The sequence below is a fragment of the Rhyacophila brunnea genome, unplaced genomic scaffold, assembly GCF_057557595.1.
Source record: "Rhyacophila brunnea isolate RB1 unplaced genomic scaffold, BYU_Rbru_1.0 scaffold_3, whole genome shotgun sequence".
Lineage (NCBI taxonomy): Eukaryota > Metazoa > Arthropoda > Insecta > Trichoptera > Rhyacophilidae > Rhyacophila > Rhyacophila brunnea.
In genome coordinates this window covers 35,568,110-35,594,766 of record NW_028232965.1, presented here as the reverse complement: position 1 = coordinate 35,594,766, position 26,657 = coordinate 35,568,110, and the positions used below count along the sequence as shown (strand labels likewise).

The following is a 26,657-nucleotide window of genomic DNA, read 5'->3' as shown; positions in this document are numbered from 1 at the left end:
CAAAAATAAAACGTTGGACTGTCCCATAAAAAAATCTCTGTGCGTGCTGTGTATTATATTTAGTGGAGTATAAAGGTCTGGTTATATTCTTCTTCACATTTCATGTCTAAATATATGTTGGGATACTTAGAAATAATAATTATAGTGAGTAGATAGTTATGGCCACGAGATGTTGAGTAGTTCATTCACATTTCAAACTATGGCATTAGAATCCAATAATAGTTTTTTCATGTTTGAAAAAATACTCACGACCATAGTAATAATAATGTGTGATATTTAAAATTCGTGTCACGTGACTCGGTGGGATGTTCTGTACATGCGCGCGAAGCCTCTCCTGTCCCTCCCCCCTCTGGCAGAGCATGCCCTTCCATTCCTCATTCTCGTGCTCTTGTATATTATCCTTATCATCCAGCCAATCGACCTTGGTTTTAATCAACGACCTCGTCTTATCGTCTCGATGTATGCAGTAATAGAGCTATTTATATTTGCAAACGGACAGAGAATATTCTTTCCACAAGACTTTCTATCGGTTTTGGATCTTGAAAGACACCTACATACGTATTTTAATAGAATCCAAAAATGAACTAATAAACATATCATCGAGCTGTAAGTACTCACTTACATTTCTGGAAAACGTCAGTATTATTAAATATCCGAGCACGACTTATCGTAAAACATTTTAAATAAAGAATGTTTTATATTTTTTATAGTCAGTAATTATTAATTGTGAGTGAACAATAAGATTTTTGGGAAAACAGAATTTTAGATTTTTGTATATGGTCATTTTGATTTTAGGAATTTCAGGTTTCGGTATAATTATTTTAATATCTAGTGTTTTAAGCACTATATAATCTATTTTAGCAATTATTATTGTTAACATAATGAGAAATTTAGAATTTATTATATTTATCTCTCAGATTATTTTATTAAATAAAAACTAAACAAATTTTTTCTAAAATTTTTGAATACTATGAATTTATAAACTCGTCATCAGAATAGTTATAGGTAGTTAAGATTATCGTAGTTCTACTACATTAATTCCAGTTGGATTATTAAACTAGGTACATACTTTAGCTACGTAATTTCATCATAATAAGTTCGTCTATTTATACTATATAATAAACCTTGTATCAAAATTATAACTTTGTTTTGAGTGTATTTATCAATTTTCTGTAAAGTCTCGTGATTATTATATTTTTTTTCACAGTAAAAGTTGTACACTATAATCATCAATTTTTATGATAAGTAAATAAGACCACAGTGACAAAGTAAGTTGTTGTGAAAAATAGTGCACTATTATTGTGATAGGTGTCTAAACAGTGATAAGACATTCTTCGCTGAATGTGGTTCCGTACTTATATTTTGAGCGGTGAGTCTATGTGAAGTGCGATGAAAAAGTTCATGAGGACTCAGTCCCAACCTGCGCCTCAGGGATCCGTGGTGACCGTGCAGCAGGGCAGGATGAGGCCCAGCACGAGCGTGGGCCACGTGGGCCAGGCCGTCATGGGGAACGGGAACGGCAACGGCCATGCCGCCATGGGTAATGGCCATGCCATGATGTATGGCCACAATGGCCATAGCGGACACAATGGTCACAATGGCCACAATGGTCACAATGGCCACAGCGGTCACATGAATGGCCAAGCGGCCAACAGCCAGTACCACGCAAAGCCGGGGAAAGCCAATGGACATGCAAGTGAGTAAAAAACTTTATTACTGAAAAAATACTGTACATAATATGATTTTTTTCAGCTGAAATTTAAACAATTGTTTTGTTTTTTGATGATAGATTATAGTGTTCAATTATTATGAATACGTTGCTTCAGGTTCTGATTAGTGCTTATGTTACGCCGAATATGTGAAATTGCGTATTACATAAAATCGGCAAAATTTTGCCCTTTTCATGAAAAATGCAAGCCCGTTGCCTTATTTATGAATTAGGCAAAATATCTGCAGAGTGCATGGATTCGACTGTGATTTTTCTGCCTAGTTCATGCATTGGGCAAATCAGATAGTAGCGCTACGGTGGTATTTTTTGTAACTAAACCAAATGTGTCAAATGCTCATGCATTGGTCAAAATAGATGGCCGCGCTCGGGTGATGTTTTTTGCAACTAATCAAACTAACCAAATATGTAAAATGTCATTGATTATATAAAAACTACAATGAGGTTCATATCCATTTACTATGCCCAAAAAAATCTAGAACTATAATATGATAACGGAAGAATTTTATTAAAATGTATTTTCGGGATTTGATTCGTGCTTGGGTATCAAATGGTCGATTGTTTGTTTGTGATAGTATGATTTGATAGTTTATTGACACTTGTTAGCTAACCTCAAAATGGACATTGAGTTGAATTATTCAGAATAACAAAACCTAACCTAACCTAACCTAATAATAATAATATTATATTATGTCCAATTATAACTAATAAAACCATCCGTATTAAATTTACTTTTTCTACTGACATGTTGACAGTTTAAGAATTCCATACCCTGCCAAATTCACGCACTCGGCAGATAAATTGCCTAATTCATGAATAATGCAAGCCCATTGCCTTATTCATGAATTAGGCAAAATATTACGGATTTCGTGTAATACGCAATTTCACACATTCGGTGTAACACTTATATGATAATACATTATGGGCCATTTAAAACCCAACAAAACTATTCCATATTTTGTAAATAAATAATTATTAATGATTGAAATTATTAAATACATTTTTTGTAACAGCGGTTTTATGCAAAAAGATTATTTGTTATCGCTGTCAATTTTCGAACTCTTGAATCTTTCGAATTGAAAAATGTGACATAACACAAAAGAGCTCTATACAGCTCGTATATCATGTTCTCTACCTGTATTCAATACTAAGCTACGTAAGACAAATGATATTATCAAGCTTAAACGCATAGATTCATTAACAACAATACAATAACCGATATGAATCGCGGTGTATTTCTTTGCTACTAACAATTAATTATTCCTTTATTAAGGATAACATTTATAGATGTTATTATTTATTGTGCTGAGGCGCTGCATCCATATGTACACTGTGTGCGACATACACAGGCAGCCGAGCTTGGGGGCGGCCGCGGGGTGCAATTATCATTTCTAAAACGACCGGTCCTTGGTTCGACAATCTTTTTGAATGATTTATATAATAATTAATATCAGATAAGTACCCAAACAAGAATGAATACGTAGTCTTAAAATATTATTTTGTTACCCTTTATTAAAAATAGGTTATAACTAATGCGCATTTACAATCGAATCTATTATATTATACATAAGTGACTCGGGCAATTGTGTCGCTACATTTCAAAATCAGCCAAGTCCACCTTTAGGTATTTTTGAATTTTTTGTGAATTGCTGAAGAACTACTGCTTTCCAACATTTCTGCATTATCAAAATGTGAAATTTATTAATTTTAAATGTTCTATACTCGAAATAATATAAACTTTCACTATTGTGACTGTGTATTTGAGAAAACAAAAAGCTGTTTTCTCCTATTCATCTATTATGGATTTGACTGATTTTGAAATCTAGCGACATATTTGATTTTGTAAAATTACATTTGTTGTGTTGAACGACGCTATTCTGAATATAAATAACATATTATTGATTGAAGTAAGCGATGTTAATGATTGGTACCTAACTTACTAATGTTACTTATTACTTGACTCTTTTTATTAGTAGACTATTTTTTCTATCTTAGGACGTCATTTTTGGCATATAGTCATTTAGCATAACCTAACCTCTAGTGGCAGTCTTGCCATTATGGTTACGAAAGTAAGAAGAGTTTGTCCATTAGTGAAGGATATTAAGATAGTATTTAAAAAAAAAAAATAGTATCGCGATTGTATCGAACATCATTTTTTTTATTTCTATTAATGTAATAATTTTTGAAGTTATACTTCTTTAGGCGCGTTTGGAAAACCAGATCAGAGTGTATTTTTGGCGTGTGACATGTAACACATAATTCATTTTTTCACACAGAAACACGCTAGATTGGATTAGAACCAACGATTGTTCGGTTGTCAGCCGAACGCATAACCATTACGCCACAGAATGATACTGCAATCGTGACGATTATTAGTATACTATTATAGTTTAGAATTTTTCCGTTGCTAGGCAGCGAATTTATTATTGTCGGCCATTTGCAATTCCTTACGTAAACAAACTATTAAACGTCAAAGTGGCAGTTGTTACTTTAAAAATAAAAACAACGATACATAATTGTATAATTTAGTAATATAAGTTAAAGTGTATTGAAATAAACCAACGGCGTTTCAATAAGCGGTCCTTTTTCTTGAGTGTGTAATTTAACAAGATAATTAAGAGCTACTCGAAGAATCTAGTTTATCAAAAGTTTTGTTTTTGTTTTGTTACGCCAATGAAGTATAACTTCTAACGCGCGTACATAACTACACACACCGATTTTTTTTGTTGTATTTTGTTTGTTTTACTTATACCACATGGATAATAAAACTAGTAAAATTGTAATAAAGAAATTATACATAATCAGACAAAAATGTTTAATAAAATAATAAAATAACGTTGGTATTTTTGTGCCACTGAAAATATCTAAAATTAATTGACGATACTGTGCAAGTATATGTAATTTCATGGTTTTTGTATTGATAATAATGATTTGATTATTATTTTTGCAATTTTAATAGCTAGATCGATAAAATTTTTCAAAATAGATTCATGCAGGTATACATACAGTAACGCTGCATTCTCTATAATATAAATTTAAATGTGCAAGTCACGTCCTATTGGAAATTGAGCAATTCTATCTGATAAACACGAAATGCAGGAGGTAGGTATTACGTAACTTTACGTTTCAGCAGATAAATCGGAATGCTCGCAACATAACGCTACTTCATACTATACAATGTAACGATCGATATTATAAGAACGCATTTTTTATAAAGCTAATTTATAACCCATCCCGATGTACAACCACCCCTGTGTCAATCTGAAAAGGCCTCCACCCAATCGTTTTCCGACAAACTTTTTTATAATTAATATAAATATATAATATTCTTTTTTTATGCAAAGGATGCCTGTTGAATAAAAGTAGGCTACGGTAGATATATGGAAAAAAATCTTAGGGCAGCCGTATTTACGGAACTTAAATTTTGTATCATTTTCAGAATTTTACTGATAAATTTTTTACAAAAGATGATTCACTAAAAAAAGACAACTTGCACTGAAATAGATATTTTACAAAAAAGTGATACTGAACCCGGGAATCAAATTTGCGCTGACACTTCTAGAACTATGTTAGATAGACCTCTTATCTGGTACTTTTAAGTTATGTAACCTTATTTAAAGCACACTTGAGTGTGGTGTAGTAACCTCAGTATTGGGTAACTGCTTGAAGATATTTCCAGCCATACGTAGTGATGTTTCACATTCAAACGTAGGGCCTAGTGATACGTATGATCAAGACCTGGTGTTGTACGAGGCGTATTGGTTTGGAAGAGTATAATATTATGTTTGTATTGTACGTTGTCTATTTTTAACTGTAAAAAATAAGCCGTTCTCTCCGTCAAGTTTTTGTTAATTGGATTCGCCACTCCCAATTCTTAACAGTAGGTACTTAACACCTTTTTATCGAAAAGAATGTATCACTTTAATATTTTTACTTAGGTACCCACTTTTGAAATTTTTAATGATTGTCAATCATAATTATTTTGGTCAGAATGTTTTCATAACGCTACGGCATTTTAGCAAGGAATTCAATGGAAATTGGTTCATGGCTTCACCGAAAATGTCTGCTGTCCAAATATTATGAAAACAATGACTGTGAGATGTGATTGTCCGGCGAATAAAATTTTCATATTATTTATTATTCCAGTATAACAATCGATTTTGCAACGCGCTGCATTTTTTGATTGTTGAGAAATTTTCATATTATGTTTATTTATTGCAAGTAGGCACTTAATCTATTTTTTTGACTTATGCGATGTCATTGTAAAATGCTCATGTGTTACTTTATATCACGAAAATACTACTTATACATGGTAATTAGTATAATACATACGTAGGTTTTACTATTGGAGTAAAATTAATGTGTACCTACAATTTATTAAATACTATTCCATAGAAATAAATATATAAATTGATTGATTACTTTTTTTAAATAAAAAAAATCGATATTTTATTTTTTCAAATGTTATTATAGAGACTTTTTATATCTCTTAATAGGTGTCATAACTCTCTCAACTCCCTTGCATGCCCAAGTGTCTCATAAATAATAGTTGTAATACCTCTTTGAATTTACACATTAATCTGATGACTTTGATTCTCACTAGAACGATATTCAGAACTTTTTAATCGCTAAACGATGTCCAATTTTCGCAGCCGTTATAAACAGAAAGGGTCTCTATGGTCCATATATTATTTTGAACCCCAATAAGCAGAAAATATAATTGAGCGTTAAGCGCGAAATATATTTTGGTGCATGTCACGTACTATCTTTAATATCATTAAATGTGTAATGTCGTTTTCGTGGTGTTCAAAATGTTATCAGACTGATGCTCTCATCCCGTAGCACATTGTGAACCTTTAAACTAACATTGTTAGTTAGCAAAATCTGCCGAAATCACCAGAACAACAATGAGGTCACCCCACGTTGCACCGCACTGCATCGACATCCGACAACGGTTGGCACTAGAATGCTGTCTATTATCTAAGGTCTGCAGGTTGGGTTTTGTTCAAAATATTATCTATGGATATAACGCAAGTAATTTTAACGTACACACACGTAGAAACTGTTAACATCAATTGAAATTAGCATGAATAATTATTCAAAATACTAATACATTAGAGTTGGCACTCTCCATCATTGAATTTACAGAGGTGGTGATAGTTCATATATTCTGCAAAATGACGAAACCATAGACTAAATTTGTAGCTGTGCATCTCAATATAATCACAACTTTAACGTTAGCATTTTTTTTACTTTATGCCAAATAAGCTAAGTAAGCTCGATGTAGACCTGAAAGATATGTAGCTCAAGTAAGATGCCGCGAGTGTATTGTTTCTATATATTAAGACAATAATTTAAAAGGATTTATGTATAGGTAATGCCAATATTTATTATTGGTGCCGATTCTAAGCTAACACAAAGCTTAATAATCTCCAAGGGCGTTTGATAAGGTCTACGTTGCTACGGCGTTGTTAAGTGACACCAACTGATGGTCAATCGCGAAACCCGAATTAACATCGACATTCTCTCTCTCTCATATAATCAGCAAATTAAATGCCTTGTAAACGTGTTCAGTAAATAAATGTCTTTATAATTTTCATTAAACTTTAGATTTTTATCCAATTACAAATCGTGACTTAGAAATGCAATGCCAAGTGCCGCGAGTCGTGAGAACTTCATTAGGTCATTATACTGTCGTTGGAACGATACACGAAATGATTTTGAACACTTCTTTCACTTTCATACCCATTCCGATGGAAAATTGATCGTGATAAAACAATTGATAGTAGACATCATCTGATTGTACTAACAATTTGTCAAGTTGACTTCGCAAATTCTTAAATCACGTGGTTTTGCCAGTTATGCATTTATTTACATTCCGATTGAAAGATTTCAGGTTCAATATCCGCCAAGATCGAATTGCGAAATACATTCATAATGAAAGAGAATATCGCTTATGTATTCATGTGGAAAATCATTTTAGTTATTACGAGTATGATGTTAGATAGCTAAATGAAATCTATTAAGGGGGGACATGCTCGTCGAAGGTCAAAATTGAGTTTTTATTGTATTTTCAAACCATGATCCTGGACACTCCTTAAACGTTGTAGATAATCTGTTTATATAATTTTGAAGCCTTATTATTCTTTATAGTAATTTTAAACATTTTATGACTGCATAAAGTATTTTTGTTACATAAAATAGTATTCTTTTAAACCTCTCGCTCTAATGTTTTAAAATATAGTCATATTTCGGTACATAACTGTGCAGTGGTGTTAAGATTTTTTACATTTATTAATTTTTAAACGCATTTATAAAACTATAAGTATAATTTATTACGAGATAATTTTTGTAAAATATTCACGATAAAAAATTATATTGATAATCTCTGTGATCCCAAATTTGACAAGAATTAGGCATTTTATTATTCAAAAAATCGGCAAGATTAACGCATTTGAAGATGATTCTAAAGATATTTATTATAAGCTATGTTATTGACCATTCAAGTGTGATAAACATATTATGAATAATAATTGCTTTATAATAATTATTGACCTAAGAATAAGGTAGTGTTTTTTTGAAATACGCCATTTCTTTTGTCATTCCCCAGTGGTTAAGCTACAACATACGGCCGTAACCGTAAATTGACAAACTATAATTGAAGTAGGGAGTAAAATGATATTAACGCGCGTGTTTGAACATGTACCGTTTAAAAAAAAATAAAAAAAAATTCGGTTAGGTACATGTTCAAACACGCGCGTTAACATAATTTTACTCCCTACTTTAATTACAGTTTGTCAATTTATGGCTACGGCCGTATGTTGTAGCTTAACCACTAGGGAATGACAAAAGAAATGGCGTATTTCAAAAAAACACTACCTTATTCTTATGTCAATAATTATTATAAAGCAATCATTATTCATAAGATGTTTATCACACTTGAATGGTCAAAAACATAGCTTATAATAAGTATCTTTAGAATCATCTTCAAATGTGTTAATCTTGCCGATTTTTTGAATAATAAAATGCCTAATTCTTGTCAAATTTGGGATCACAGAGATTATCAATATAATTTTTTATCGTGAATATTTTACAAAAATTATCTCGTAATAAATTATACTTATAGTTTTATAAATGCGTTTAAAAATTAATAAATGTAAAAAATCTTAATACCACTGCACAGTTATGTACCGAAATATGACTATATTCTAAAACATTAGAGCGAGAGGTTTAAAAGAATACTATTTTATGTAACAAAAATACTTTATGCAGTCATCAAATGTTTAAAATTACTATAAAGGATAATAAGGCTTCAAAATTATATAAATAGATTATCTACAACGTTTAAGGAGTGTCCAGGATCATGGTTTGAAAATACAATAAAAACTGAATTTTGACCTTCGACGAGCATGTCCCCCCTTAAGTTAAAAATAAATAAGTATAAGAGGGACCTCCTTGAGACTTTCACGGTTGAATGTCGTTTTTTTATTATTAGGTTGCCAGCAGTGTCAGCATAATATTATGTAATTCATTCCTCTATATTCCGCGGGCTTTTGATAATGACCTATATAGCCATCTCAAAACGTGAAAGAAGTACATTCAGTAGTAGCCCAAAAAATGTTTTATATTACTATACATATTTGTCGAATTCCAAACGGTTTCCGAGATATACGTTATTGAAAATCGAAAATTTTCAACGGTAATTGGCAGCCAATTTGCCCATTTGCTCGTTCGTTGCCAATTATCGTAGATGCTGGTGAATTACGGATCTAAATGGGGAGGGGGGTTAAACATGATGCCATATACCGACCTTTTATGATAAGAGGGCTGGCGCGCACTGGAGTTGGTTCGGTGCTCTTGCATTATCACTCCAATTTTTACAAATGGTGTAGGTACACATTATATTACAAGAGATATTGTCGCAATTAACAAATAAAAACAGACCCTCCCGATATAGTGATTATCGCTTTAATGTTTTGTTTTGACAACAAAACATACTTACATAATAATGTGTGTCATATATATTAAGTTTATATTATGTTTTAACGAATATCGGTATTCATATTTTAATTCGGTGTTACAATCACTATCAGAGACCACTATAATTATAGATGATAATATTTTGTACGTGATAATAAAAAAATCATGAAATCTCCCTCTCATCAATTACTATTATATGTTGATTTTTGTTATAAAATATACGCTATATTGCAATTAATTATTAATTAAATAACTGTAGAGTGAGTCAACAGTTCAACGCCATGAAAAATGACAATCGTACATAGTTCACGTTCAGTTTGGGATCACCTGCATTATAGCGATTATTGGCTGAAAAGAGGTCCATACAAATCATCCAACACCTTATTAGCTGCATACTATCTAATACCTAAGTAAGAAATTGTGTACCCATAAAATTGACTAAAAACCTATTCTGTATGCTAAATCAATGGGAATACGTAGTATATATTATGTTTTATTAAAATTAAACTAATGCCTACGCAACGGGGTGGGCCCTATTTACCATATTCGGTAGATGTATGTGGCAGTGAAGAACTATGGGCTGGAAACAGAGGGAAAAGCTTCAAAACACCTACAGTGAACAGTGAATTGATGTTAACCGATGATAACGAATGATTTTTTTTATAAAAAATGACGGTTAACATCATTAAAGTTTATAGTGGTGTAGCCAGTAAAGAAATTTGATAAATTCACCCACAACTAGTGTGGTCATATTGAAAGAAATAGTATCAATATCTGGTATCGGTATTGTATCGAAAGAAACTATCGATAATTACAAGTATTGGTATAAAATGATGCTTGTCCGTGAGTGATTTATTTCTGAAAAAAAATGTGAAATCAGTATCGCTATTGAAAGAATGTACTTATATAAGTATTAGCCAATCATAAATTATCCATACTTTTTGACGACCCTACCCACATTCCTGTGGTAGCAGTGTAGATTGACTATACAAATAATTTTCTTCATTAAGTGATGATTGTGTATTTGTTTTTTTTTTATAAATAATAATATTCTTGTGACTGTAAGGTCTCCGCATTCCTACATTTATTTTTATTTTGTTTCATAATCCATTGAGGAGTTAGGTTGAAGGACCGGAGTCAAAAGATAAAAGAGACTAATTATGAGTATCGGCAGAGCAGAAAAAGCGCTCTCAAGCTCGTCACTCTTTTACACGTTTTTTTTTTTAACTTTTGTCATACTGTGGAAACATCTGCCACTCTGATACTTACTATCTATTAGGTGCAAATATAATTGACAATAATACGTAGTTATGTAAGAAAAACTTTATCAAATGACTCGGAAAAGGACACGTAGAAGTTTTATTGTTAATACTGCCATCTTAAAATAAATAAAATTAACTTGGGTGATTAGGAGATAAATGACTAAGTATATCGTTCTTATTTCAAAAATATATAAATAAATACAGACTAAAATGTAATCACAGTTTAAAAAAAAAATCAGGGCTTCGAAACAGTTTAAAGTAGTCGTACAATTATTAAATTATACCAAAAGTATTTCTCACAAACTAAGTATAAAATATTACTTACTCAAAGTTTAACACACCCTGAAACTAAAATAACAAAAAGGCATATAACATAACTAATCAAATATATACATATTCAGTAATTTCAAATACAAAACAAAAAATATCTAGGTAATATTATTATGAATCAACACTGTAATTTTCAATAATAATTATTTTGTAATTACAGAATGTGATTTTAGAAAATTTTAGATACACAGTTATATTTATCTAGATACATTGGTAGATTACATTTATGGGTTTTACTTTATTTTTATGGTAGGGAGGGGGGTCTCAAAATCATTCGATGCCTCGGCTCTCAAGTCTCTAAATCTTCCATGTAATTAATTGATCGAAAGAAAGAGCTAAATATAGTTAAACTGTCTGTATTAAGTTTGATTCTGTACAAAATTATAAATATAATATCATGTTCACACCTGCATGTATTCTGATATCGCTTATTATGTTTTATGAGTGAGTTGTATCCAGTTATTCATGATACATTGCAATGAAACTTATCTAAATCTGTTGTACAATTTTGTTGGAATAGAACAAAAAGCATCTTCACACCGGAATTCAATTGCAGGTCATTACCAACCGGCGAAATGTGTAAAAAATAATGTTCCGTTCCCGCCGACCGGCTTACACTTTAGGCCTTAATAATAATATCATCATCATGCTTTTTGCATTACATTATTTTATGTTGAATTGCTTTATTTTACTTTTGTCTTTAACGCCATTTCATGCATTCCAACTGGAATAATTTATTTTATCGGAGAAAGATGTCACGCGAGTATTAAATGTATCTTTATCTCATTTACACAACAAAAATGTCAAACTATTATTAATTACTTACTTTTTTTAATAATTTAAATGCATATTATAGGTGTACAAATATGAGTCTAATACGTAAGTAGGTATGTATCAGTGACGTGCGATACATAGATGCTGTGAATTCTCAGCATTCCTAGAAATAATTGATTTTATATTAATATATATTTTTTGTGCAATTAGGTATATGGTCAATCTTATCTTATTAAACTAAAATACGTAAATATTTTGAGAAAACTGCAGAGTTATTTACCCGCAATACCACACAATATTCATAATATTCACATTCACCCTCCCGCTAAGATTAAATTAGTTGGAAACCCTAATACCTTGATAACAGTAGCAAAGGGTGGAGGCAGGCTGTGGAAATTAAACTTAAATGTTGCAAACTAAACATTGTCAGTCATACTTATTTGTTTTCATTGGACTAATAAAACAAATTGCAGATTATATTAGTTAATTTTTAAAAATCAACATTTTGATGGAATTATATGGTATTATAAAATACACTCTAATAATTGTGAGCTATATCTTTATTTTTCGTGCATTTTCCACACTTTTAAATTTAACACAATACTGGTATCATCCTGACGGACATTTCTATTGATTCAATGTCAAGTTAATGTAGGTTGTGGTCACCTCCAAGAATAATACCTCCTGCATACCTCCACTGCCTTAACTCCATTGATACTTTTAATATAGGTATACAATATTTTTTGTGTTTCTTCTTGATCATTTCCTCATGGTTGAGGATCGTGATCATATTGAAATTCAGTCATCTTCACCAAGACTTTCCGCCCCTTTCGGTCCTCTGCTTCCCTCAGTAAAAAGTGAAGGCTTCCTACAGTAAGCTCTTTCACTTGGTCGCTCCAGCGCGCCGATGCTCTTCCTCTACTTCGTCTTGCACGGAGGCAGCTCAAAACCACCAGTCTCTCTAGGTTTTCTAGTCTGCGCTGAACAATACGTCAAAAAACTGCAGAATGCATGTCAGATATAAATTGTCAAAAGCTGTTCTTTTATCTGTAGTCTCTGGATGATTGATATTTTGTTTGTCATGTACTCTGTCCAAAAAATACGAAGCATACGGTGATAACCATGGCCCCCATAAGGGGAGGGCTAACAGGGCTCTAGCCTGGGAGCCCGGCGTGGCGAGTCGACCAGAAAAGTGAGTAAACACACATCACAAATTTTCTCTATTAGTAAAAAAAAAGTGGCATGCGGAGCTATTTTACTTCGGTAAAGTTAATATTTTAAAATATGTGGTGATGCGATGCAATTTTTAATTGTGTATCGATACTCGACAACTACCTCCATAATTCAAGTGAATTTAAGTACTAAAAATATACTAAATACCTACCCATAATTTTACCGTGAACACCATTTGGAAAACGCTATTGTAAGGCGTCACACTGCCTTTAACCTTAGCAATAGATAGACTAGCCTGGAGGCCCGTTTTTTGGGGGCCATGGTGACAGCACCATATTTCGAAGGCATCCATTGCCTTCCACTGTCCTGCCCTCAGGGTCCATGACTCGAAACAGTACTCAAATATGGAGAATACTAGTGTTTGCTTAAGCATATGTTAATAAAATGAAAAATAATAATAAATGCTTAGGTATTAGTTGATCATACATAATATCTATTTAATGTCAATGCGCCTATGGAGTATTATTTATAACGGATTCAAGTTTTTATTCCAATCATACATTCAATTGAAAATGACTTATCATTTGATAAGATAATAATGAACACGGGTTTGCTTAGCTATTTTTTATTATTATAAGTGACCATGTTTCCAACTGGCGCTGTCTAATAATTCTAAGAGAGGAACTGTAATCAGTTGATAGAAGTTCGTGCATATAAAAACGTTCACTTGGGTATACCGTTATGGGCGTTATGGCTATGACGGCCAAAGACGATTAAATATTTGAATATTCATTCACTGAAAAAATCAAACGGCTTAACATTAACGTTCAGCCAAGCAAATTCATATTTAAATATGTATTATAACACTAATTTTATAACCCGGAAGAAAATAAATAAATACTTATTTGACATGCCGGGCACCATAACATAACGGTGGGTATTTCGAACTAAGTGGTAAGCGATAAGTTTAGTGTTTTTCTTGACAGATAAAGGATTTTTGAATAACTGCAAAATACGCATGTGGCATTTGAGCTTAATATTTTTCAAAACTATTGGAATATAACTAGTATTATGTAATATCCCATCCCATATTCAAACAGTAAAATAATTTATTACCTACTGTAGTAGTATAACATATTATGATATTTAAGTGATGATAAAATGTGTAGGTACCTATTGTTACTATCGCAATAATAGATCGATGCCACGTGTGAATCGGTGTATTATTGTAATTGTGATCGATTGACCAAAACAGAGCCGGCTTGATTTTATTTGAAATTGACGCGTTTTTAGCAAGACGTGATCTGCTTTGCGACGAAATTAATATCATAGTTTTCATGTTCATAGTTCATAATTATTATGATCTTTATTCAATGTCAATTGATACCTGCTATGTTTGTAAATTTTTGTTTTTATAAAAATTAATTAAATCAATCAGTAAAATTTATTTATTTTACATATAATGAACATAACAAATTATAAATTCAAAGCGTTCACGACATGACATAAAATAAGTGTTAATATTTTTTAAAAATAAAAGTACAGAGAAATGTGAGTTAATAATACAATAAGTAATAAAATAAGAAAAGAAATATAATAAAATAACAAAAATAAAAGTAGATGGAAGCCTACAGAGTGAACTTTGATAGACCCTATCTTAAAAACTTATAAAACAACGTCCACCTAAATTCACCCTCACCAATATTACGTTTTTATAACTCCAATATAATATAATTTTTAAATTCTGATGTTTTCTCACTTTTATTGTAGGTATAGCTTGCTGATCGCATGCAAATACATGGCTGATGTATAATTTATGATATATACGACCTCTGTGTAGGTCAAAATTACTAGTCATTATGAATAATTGCAATATTTTCATAGATTACACGATAAAATAATAAAAATTTAATTCACACAATTATCCGACTCTTCATAAATGCAATTCTCGTGTTTCTTTTAATTTGACTACCAAAAAAACTTACTTTATAGCTCTGTACGATACGTCAAATTAACATTTTTTTTTTATTAACAATCAAATGTATTTTGCGGCATGTAAGATGGCAGTCATTATTACTGGGATAAATAATCCGGTTGATTATGGTTTGGATGAAATATATACATTTAAAAAAAACGGAGCCCAAAGGTAGCAAACAATGAAATAATAATTTATTTACACTTAATATCATACCATTTACGAGTTAGAAGCACTCTTAATTTACAACCACAAATCACACAGGAAACCGGACTGGTTTTTTTAGATGGGACAACTCATATATCGCGGTAATAATAATGCCAAATGTTATTTAGTGATCATGTTTACTTCGGAGTATTAAGCTTCTAAAGATTGCGATCATATATTTATTTGAAACGGATAGTATCTACAGGTATTCAAACAAACATGCCTAGCAAGTGAAATAAAAAGTGATATATACGTGCAATATATTATAATATTTACTGTGAAAATACCGATAACCAATAAACGGAGGTAACCCAACAAAACATTGTCTTTTTAATTTGACGTAGGTACAGGAGTGCCCGATAATTTTCCAAAAATATTCTGAGAGTGGCCTCGATTTTTTTTAAATTATATAATATATACGTACCTCAGTTGGAAAAATGCAATAGTAGTTTTAAACTTCTGACATGCATATTTACTGAAGATTTGGACAAGTAAAGCTAGCCAGGAAATATATCGTTTCTACTAAATCTACTCTCATACTTTGTATTATTCTATTTACTTCCTTTATCTGCCTATATAAGTAATACACACTTCTACAGGACGTCAGTGGTTTGTACTACTTATAAATAATGTACATATTATTATTTACGGTCGTTTAATAAGATAATTTGATAATAACATTCAATATATCGACAAACTCTAATTCAAAAAAATAGTACCAAACATTTTTATATTATTATTTATAACAACTAATAATAACGTGTATCCATGTATAATATGTAAACGTCCACTATAGCAGAGCGGGAAACCGGTCGGCTTATAATGTCGCAGATCCCTGGTTCGAATTCTGGGTCTGGCAAATACACATTGTTTTTCAATTTGAGTTTGGAGTCAGAGTATTAACCTAATAGGATAAGCAAGTGGTTAACATCCATTTCTCGTAAAAAACAAAAATCTGTTGATACAAGAAGAATGTATATTTATATATCAAACGCTTTGGTCAGCACTCGTTGATATGATAGACTTTGTGTTTTATTTATAACCAAATAACACAAAAGCTCATTATTGCATATCGCTGGGAAAAGTATTTCAATAATAATTATCAATAATGATAATAAATCATGTTGATTTCCTTTAATATTAAAAAAATGGTTATATGTTATTTTTAGAACAAAAAATAAGCAATGATTTAAACCATGAATCCGTCATTTCTAAATTTACGCGTGTTCTAATATTATATTATATAGTAATATAATAATTAGAATTTTTTTTAATTTTTGACGAAAATAATGGATTATTGAAAATTAAATGATTATATAAGTCGTTATCTAATATTGATCGCCAAGATGTAAATAGATTTAATGGTTTGTTTCAATACCTATCATGGAGTTCTAACACGTTCAATTAATGATAAACAGGTTTATTTGCAAAGATTTATTTATCGTTAGCCATTCGCTCAATTTATAAGTTTATAACCTCATTTGAAAGGGATATATCGATTGAAAAACAACACGTGAATTTGACTTAGTCATCGGGATTTGAACCAGTAACGCAGTGTATTGAACTCTACGAACGGGGCAGTGGATTATAATCTAAACATTCAAACTACGAAAATTTTCAATTTATTAAATTATTATCAAGTATTTCTGTACCTGCACTTGTTTATTCACATTTTTCGAAATCTTGATACGCCCATACAGCTGTGTGGATTATATTGTGGACGACATCCATCATCTTTCAAGTGTGTCGCGGCGGAAGTAAGGTTGAGAAGTGCTGATTTAGATAATAACGGTAAAGTTAATATGCATAAAAAATAAATGTTAAGCCGCCAATGAAAATACTTTCACCGACTATCCTAATTGCTTATCGAAGTGTCTGTTAATAACTCGTTTAATGAATGACAATAACGTGTTGCCATTAATTGAACTAAGTATTGATATTTGTATTTGTTCAGATGTTTGACATTATGGAAATATCAGCGACGTTGATTGTCATCTCTGGTAACATTATATTATGACGTTCAGCGTGCCATTTGATATGTTCTCATTTTTAAATTTATTGCTAGACTGAACAGATCAAAGTCAACGTATGAAAATGTTGCCATTGTAAAAAAACATAAAAAATGGAATAGTTCTTTTTTATGTATCTACTACATTACATACATTAGCACCTGGAAACATACAAATTTAATGGACACGTCTTATCATTGTATTGTTTCACAAAATTGTGACAAGTAACTGGAAACAATAAAATTAAACTAAATAATCGGGCGTTGGTAAAATGCAAAGTGTGAACTCTGCTTATTGTTTAGATATACTATGACGAATGAAAGTTTTGTTAAAAACATTTTATGCTGACGGCCTCCCGTAATATAGTGCGTATGGTGCTGGCATTTCTTTCTGGGCTCCGGTCTCGATTCCCTGTGAGGTCACAATACATTTATGTGAATTTCTCAAAGACTGAGGTTTGTGATTGTTTCACTTTTATTACAATTACACTACTCTTTCACTATACTAATGTCATTGGGCTTCATGTCATGTTGTAGTGATAAATTTATTTTAAGTGCAACATGATAATATAAATAATATTAAATTCTACATGTTGTTTTATTAGTCGATATATATTTCAGTTATAACACCATATCTCAAGACTACAAAATAAATGGCATGGCTATGAATAAGTATAATACTCATAGAACGAGACGGGATCATCTCTCTTCCTAATCTTGGGACTATTCAAGAATAATACATATTAACATGGAAACGTATTAATTTAAAACAATAAATTTACTTTCGTACATGCTATTTAATATTGTTTCCGTGAGTTCGTGCCTTTCCATATCTTAAGTTAAATGACTTTGCAGCAAGAATTTCTTGCGTGATTATTTTGTAATAATTTAATTTATATTAATACTGACGACTGTTATATTACTGTATTTGTTATTTTAATAAGTATACAAAAACTTGTATATGTTTCGCTTGTCAAAATCTGGCCATGAGAGTGTAGCATTTTTTGATAATTTATTTTGAATTAAACATATTTTTTTATCAAACACGCTCCATTTTCTCTTTCATTAACAAATATAAAATATACCCAACATTTAAGAGTAACGCAGAAGAAATATAAATGAAACCAAAAAATAAAGAATGATACAAGTTTATAAGATATGAAAGATATCGCTGACTTACTGTTTTGTACCAATGCTATCATACAGCGTTACTAAAGAAATACTAAAGTTCTATATTTCATTACTGAATTCTTGAGGATAAACATGTTCATTAAATCTGAGAGAAATTTGTTGCAACGAAAGCTATTAAAGCTTTAAATATACTTACCTAAATAACCATGAGATCCCAATCCCATAAGTTGTATTTGGAAAGAGTCTAAATGTACGTAGTTAATCCGGATATATTTTTTTAAAAAGAAAGTGGATATCTCCATTTAAGAACTATATTACTTTTGTTAACCGCACAGCATTTATTATAACGGATATATTTAGGTATTATCATAAAACCTAGTCTTAAAATAGCTCAGTTGTCTGGTTATGAATTTTTAGCCTTTTATGCCTCGTGACTTTTTATATGCACCGGTTTGAAACGCATATGGTCGCATAGCTGTTTCTTGCAGTAGAAAATGTTTATACACTACTGTCTCACATTAGCATTTTGACTTCTAGGGCCGTATAAATTTTACTGTCTCCCACAAAAACATTGCTGGCCGCCTGACAGGTCGATATAAAAAAAAATGGATACCAACTTAAGTATACATATTATAAGAACGTTAATCGAGTATTCTTAAGTTAAGTAATGTGTATTATAATTATTGTTATTTATTAAAAATTAAAACATTGATGTAGTATCTATACATGAATATTGAATATACTAAAGACGTAGAATACATAGTACCCACATACGTTATAATACAAAATATATAATAATACAATGCCCATAATAGTATATAAATAATTTACGATGAAATACACATAAATATCAATATAAAATTAACTCGCTTGAAATGATTTTTATGTTAATATGTTAAATAATGAAATAGAAAAGATATCCAATCTTCCTCACCATCAGATGTGGCTGGTAACTTAATCTGAAGGGCTGGTACATTGTCGATGACGGCCACCCTGAGATTATCTCACTCTTTTTAACATTCAGCTTTTGATGTTACGTTTTTTCGCTGAACTTTGTTAAATTCGTCAATCCATCGTCTTTAATATAGTAAATAATTCTATTAAGACTAAACGTTCGTCATGCATCTACTTATCGTTATTGAAAAAGTATTGGTAATGGTTACCTGTCTTCAACCATATCGCTTTGGATATTGATATATCGTATCTATGTGACTATAGTATTAAATATATTAAGTTCTTATGTTTCACATTTTTTTGCGAAAGTCTTGTACTTAAAATTATTATAATATTATTAATAAATTAAAATAATCTGAAATAATGTGTAAATAACAATATTGTAACTTCGTATGCATGCGTTCAATTATTATGAAACAGGTAAGTTTATTTTCATGTACATATAGTATATTTAGGAAATTTTACTTTGTGATCATGTCTAGTATATACATAGTATATGTCATATACTATGTATATACTAGACATGATCACAAAGTAAAATTTCCGCAATTACTAGAAAACAAGCCAGGTAATAATAGGTGATCCACACTGAATGGGCACCTACCTACTGATGGTAAACGTATTTCACACAATAATTCGAATTTCTCTGCTTAACGAATGTTCGCAATTATTTCAATTGTATTTTTTTCTCATCTCATGATTTCATTTACAATAGCTAATAAAAGCAGGTAACCTCTTCAAACAGGCAACCTATTAAACGTATTAAAAACACGTTTTTTACGATCATATCACGGACGACGCCCATCGTGTATACCTTGCCTTACACAGAGTGATTGAAAAATTATGAACTACTCGTTTCAAATACGGCGCTGTATAATCATCATGTTTCTAAGTTCTTTCCACTCTTATTGGTTCCTTGTTCTTCGTTGCCACGTAATTTTGACAAACCTTCATATTTCGTTTATCTATCTTTTCGTACTTTGGGACAGCTTTTCAGCCGATTTATATCATTCACTGGGTTATCGCATTCGTCCAGCATTCTATCCATGAGCTACGTGACCGGTTCATCTGCATTCAAGGGTTTTATTTTACTTCTTTACGTCGCATGCCCCCGTTTGCTCCTTTATAATATTAAATCGCTTTTCTGCCTTTATATATGATGCTTATTAATCCATGTTTTAAATTCACTGTGATATATCACTGATTATATGCCGGTATCTATCTGATGTAGTATAACGATAGATTTTATGGGATAATTAAGTAACCAAGTATCTGACAAAGCTAAATTATTTGAAAAATCATGACAATATTATTTCAATGTGTTTTAACTTTTCTGAATCCGTGAAAGTACGGGTATAGTCAATAGTATACGTGACGGAGGAATAGGTACGTCATGGCTTAATAATATATGTGATTGATACGAGTACATCTCCATCGGAGTGTTATGGAACGCAGTCAATTAAGTGATGATCATTCGAATGATAGCCGACTTTTGATAAGCGATAGCACAATAAAAATCCAAATAATCCGTGAAATATTTTGTTTGGTACAGTTATTTTCAGTATTAATCCAATACCTATGATTTATTGGTTAGTTTTCACTATTAAAATAACGAATTAATTATTGTTCTATTTAGATTAATCGCCGTTATTAATCATTTATTAATGTATCATGTGTTCGTATTGGATATTGACCAGGAAAGTTTCGAGAAGATTGAAGAACGGCATACATTTTTAGAGATCCCAGCATGGTGTCTTACAGTGACATCTGTGTGTAGATCGTATGTTGCTTAAGGGCAGACAAAATGAAGAAATGCGTATACTAAAACTAAAATTTCGTTAAAATTAGATTATATATACATACGTGTTAATTGCTTGAATCAGTCACTTTGGCTAAAGACCATACACAGATAAAAGTCAGATATGAATGCGTTTTAGATATTGATTTTAAAATTAAATTTGAAATTATAAATTTATTTGAGTTTAAAAATGGTTAAAATAAGCATATTTTATGTGCTATTTGCATAAAGCTTTTTTATCCACCTTGTATTTAAACTTTGGCGAAACAGTTACGCTGGCTTTTGTTTCATTGCACGGAATTAAAATATAAGAATACACGCGGCTTATTGTGAGGCGAAGATTTTGACAAAATGGAGAAAAATGCTTTTATAGTGACCTTGCGTAGATATGGCCGGGAATGGGCGCACACCTTCTTGTCTGGGTCTGTTCATAACGGCACTCGTAACAGATTCCGAACAGAGTCGTTCTCGCGAGTGCATGAACGCACTCTGCCACACTACTTTTTCTGATAACTCTCTTTCAAGCTTGCTGTAAGTAATCTATGATGATCCGGGTATGATAGGACACGGTTTTTTAAAGGAATTTTTAAAGGTGCTTTGAAGCGTTGGATCATCACATATTACGTAACACGTGGAATATGCTTACTGCGTCAATATTACGGTATACGACGTATTGTGATAGGGAGACACAAATTACATAATGAGCCAAGAATACAATAAATCAATTAACATTATGTACCTACCTATAGCCTGGTGGGATAAGTCGGAAAATCTAACGAATTGTGCAATTTTAGTAACCTTTGTGAATGGTGAATAAATATGCATAATATATTAAAATATTAAACACATATAAATTAATCTGTTAATACAACCTCTACTCTGCGGAGGCCCGTATAATCTTTTTAAGATCGAATATGGTAAACAAATTCAAAATGCTGGAGAAAAAACAATTTATATATTACTAACCGTCTGATTTGATTGGTTTTCAGTTTGAAGATATATTTACTGAATACTAATTTTAAGATAAAATTAGTATTTTACAACTGGATGCCGATAAAATACCATTATGGTGTCCAACATTACAATTATTGTGTATTCTTACCGTCTGATTTAATTGATTTTCAGTTTGGGTATGTATTTTATGGTGTTGAATACAATTTTAAAATTAAATTTTGCAATCGGAAACCCTTCAAATCTAAAGGCGGCGGTAAAAAATCGCGTTATTTTTTTCCTAATAATTCTACTGATTGTTTTAAGAGCAATTTATATTGTAAAGTGTATATAATAATTATTGTACTTCATGAGAAGAATGTTTTATTCATATTACTATAAATATCTTTATACATAACCCTTGAGTGATGTTTTTATAAACTTTTATTTTTAGTTATTCTTCTTAATATGTAAACAAATTTCTAACAATTGTGGTAAAAATAGAAATCATACTATAACTATAGTTGAAATTTTCGTTGTTTTAAATTCGCAATTTTCTATCACAATAATTTGCTTTTTAATTACACAGGAAATAATGTATATCAATCTAACGTAGATAATAATATTAGATACATTTATTATTTACAATCATTCTAAAACAAAATTAGTGGTCATTTTGATAACCAGTCAAATTGTAGAGAACTTGTATAGCTCGTGTGTTTTAATACACTTCCTATACTTTTATTGGTAATAATGATATGATATTATAATGTATCCATTATTTGTTTATGAAATCATTATACTAATACTGTATCAAAGTAAACGTTAAAATTTCATTCTTCTCTATTAATAATGCAATCCACAGTAGTTTGACGTAGGAAATCACGGCGTAAACGGCCCCATGTGGGCAGTTAATGCGTCCCATTAGAGATAATGTTCTTCGAATATAAAAATGTACAGGAAATTTACTGTTACTAATCGAAAATAGATACTTACTAGTCAAATTACATGACAAAATTGCCCGATTTGTTGTTTTTGACTCGATTCGTAGACAATTATTATTCAAATATTTTTATAAAATCGTAAGAACAAGTAAAATAAAGAGTTAAGAGAAAAAATGCCACTTTGAATTTATTTAAATTAACTCGGATGGCATTTTACACGTGCTGTTACATAATTTATTTTGTAAATTAGCAAATTAAATTGCTGACCGCGTATTTTTTGATTATAAATACGTAATAAAATTAGTAATATTAATATATATTAACGTGAGATCACGTGGCCCTAAAACTGATGTTTGAGTTACTGTGTTTTTATTTAAAGATCGAGTCTAAATGTGTGGGAAATGAAGCAAAAAAGGACTCCATTCCTACTAATTTGCATACAATCTGTTAGAAAGTTAGAAGGATTTGTTGATGATATATAATAACTGTACTTATGGCAAACTGAAACCTGCTTCAGCATTTTGATAGGAATACCAGAGAAGGTTACATCTAGCAGAATAAGGTTATGTTCACCCTCATACATAGTCTTGAAAAAATCTTGAATTCTCAAGAAAGAGAGCCCATTACCGAGTATTATCGAGATAGAAAATTGATGAAGACATGACTCGTTTTAGACTATAATTTGAAAACACCTAATAGGTATATTATATACTTACTAAAAATCACAATTGGTAAAGCACATTTGCGCGAATCCAGTGGATGCGGGTTAGAGTCCCGCTAGGCATAGTATTTTGTTACAAAAAAAATCTAGTATGTATCAGAGGTGTTTTCAAATTATGTATGTACAATCATGAAAGTTTCATGAATATTAATAATGATTGTGTATATAAAATTTACATGTGGCCTAATAACATTTTTAATTGTATATTATAATATATACGTAAGTATATATATCTTTATAAATAACTGTATTTATTATATGAATGTTTATTCGATTTTATTGTTGACAATAAACATTGGAATATTAATATTTTCAGCATCATGTAGCGTTTGATAATAACGAAGGCTGTGAAATTATTAAGAGCTTTTAGCCAATAAGCTACTCCGTTTCTACAGTATGTATATATTATGCAAATTTATTGATGCTCTTCAAGTCCTCGAAGCTAGTTCTAATATTATGCCATCAATATCATAGCACAATTTTGCTTAATACGAGTACCATGTCTTTGTAGTGGGAATAGTTGTTAACTAGTATTTCAATGGTAAATAATATTCTTCGCACAAAATTAACTGCTACATTTTGATGACAGTTTATAAGGTATATGTACATGTGTATACACTCAGTTTCTTAATGCATGAAAAAATACGTGAATTTGCGAAAGCAAATTACAGTGCGTATATATTTTTTGAAATGTTTTTGATATTCACCACATACATATAATATCATCATCATCATCAGCCGGGGTCAATCCACTGCTACATGAAGGCCTCCCCAAGCTTTCTCCAACTCTCTCGGTCCTGTGTCGTTCGCTGCCACGTATTTCTTTACCAGTTCGTCAATCCAGCGGCTTTTAGGGCGACCCTGTGACCGTTTCGTACCCCTTGGGTACCGTTGGATGACGGCATTTGTCCAGCGGCCGTCCTTTCGGCGAGCAATGTGCCCCGCCCATCTCCATTTCAGCTGTTTGGCAACGTCTATTACATCGCGTACTCTTGTCTGCTTCCTAACCCATTCGTTTCTCTTACGGTCCTTTCGCGTGATGCCCAACATGTACCTCTCCATGCCTCGCTGTGTGACTCTTAGCCTTTGGACATCTCTCGTGTTGAGGATCCACGTCTCGCAGCCATACGTGAGCACGGGTAACACACATTGGTTGAACACCGTACGCTTAAGACATAATGGTAGGTCACTCTTGAAGATACTATTCAGACGTCCGAAAGCACTCCATCCTAGCTTTGTTCTTCGAGCAATTTCATCGTGCATGCTTCCGTCTATGGACACCTGCTGTCCAAGATAGATGTAGCTGCTGACTTGCTCGAGTTGGGTGCCAGAAATACAGATAATCGCAGGGTCCGAAAAACAGTTCCTCATCACTTTTGTCTTTGAGACATTTATCTTTAGACCTACCGTTTGACTGACATCTGCGAGTTCTTGCATTCTACCTTGGAGGTCTTTCGGGTCTTATAAAATATTTTACCGCTCATGTTTCATTTGGATGACGATCTTTATCAAGTGTGAGTAGGTAGATACCGATATTTACGTTTGGTTTTATGTAATGTTATAATTTATTGTAAATACTATCTGCGGGTCTATTATTTACACAAGTCTGCTTACGGTCCGCTACGGCAGCTAAATAGGGTAAGAAAGTATCGAATGATTAGCACTTACTGTAAAAAATTACAATAAGTTAGTCGTCTGAACTGTCAAAACTGTCTATCTCGGGCTAAAATTTATCACAACAAAGAGAGGTGCTGTTAAAACATAGCACTTATTGTGACAATTATAACTAAATTATTGTAATTGTTACGATACGTGTAAATAATTCGATACTTTCCTACCATATTTAGCTGTCGTAGCGGACTGAAAGCAGCTTTGTGTATAGAATAGACCCGCTGGTGAGGGCAGAAAAAGACATATAATTATTATGTAATGAGCCAAAAAAACTCATGCCTAACATTTTTTCTAACAATTATGAATTTTAGGTCTAATTATATTAATAAAAGGGTGTGATTTTACTGGGATTAATGGGAAGTATGTTCAATAAAGAATGTTGCATTTTAAATATATTAATTGGCCATTAATATTAAGATTTGTTAAACCGACATAATTTCACTAACATCACGTAATAATCACTTCATAATACGTCAATATCAACGAAATTTGAATACAAATTATTGTTATTAGTTAATTTAGACATGACTAAGTAGGGTAAAGGTGTCTTAATTGTAAAGTACATGTACCGGAATCCGATCGATGCGGGTTCAAGTCCTGACTGACGAATTTAGATTTATGTGGCTCAAATATTGTGTTTATGATGAATAAGAAAAATATTCTATTCCACATAAATAAATGTTGGAAACTCTGTTTTATAATATGTAAATGTACCCGTGGCAGCAGGGTTTCGTGAATATTGATGTGTATTACGAATTCGCGTCGGCGTGGCGTTATTACGTCGACTCTGCGTCCGTCTTGACGCGAGCTGTGACAGATTAATTGTCTGCGTAATGGACTGATCCCATTCAAAAAAACACTAAGGCCTTTGTGATCTTTGTACAGGTGAAAATTAAACGACAAAGCCACTAATGGACTTACCAAAAAAAACACGTTATTGTGAAGCGCGAACTGTTCCTTTCAAACGACACTAATTGAATTAATTATGGATAATGCTTAATCAAAATTGTACGTACGACGAATTCTGTAATTAGTTACTTACACACGGCATCGGTACTGCCTTATTTTTGTAT

At 31.6% G+C, this 26,657-nt stretch overlaps 1 protein-coding gene across 1 annotated transcript in view; it reads left to right on the top strand.

Moving 5' to 3' along the window:
* Positions 1 to 1,207: 1,207 nt before the first annotated feature.
* Positions 1,208 to 26,657, top strand: part of LOC147068272 (calpain-9-like) — a 369,841-nt gene continuing 344,391 nt past the window's right edge. The window contains exon 1 of the mRNA XM_085953230.1: positions 1,208 to 1,696. Within this exon, the coding sequence (XP_085809356.1) occupies positions 1,390 to 1,696 (307 nt within the window). The 5' untranslated portion in view covers positions 1,208 to 1,389. The remainder of the gene's footprint in view (positions 1,697 to 26,657) is intronic.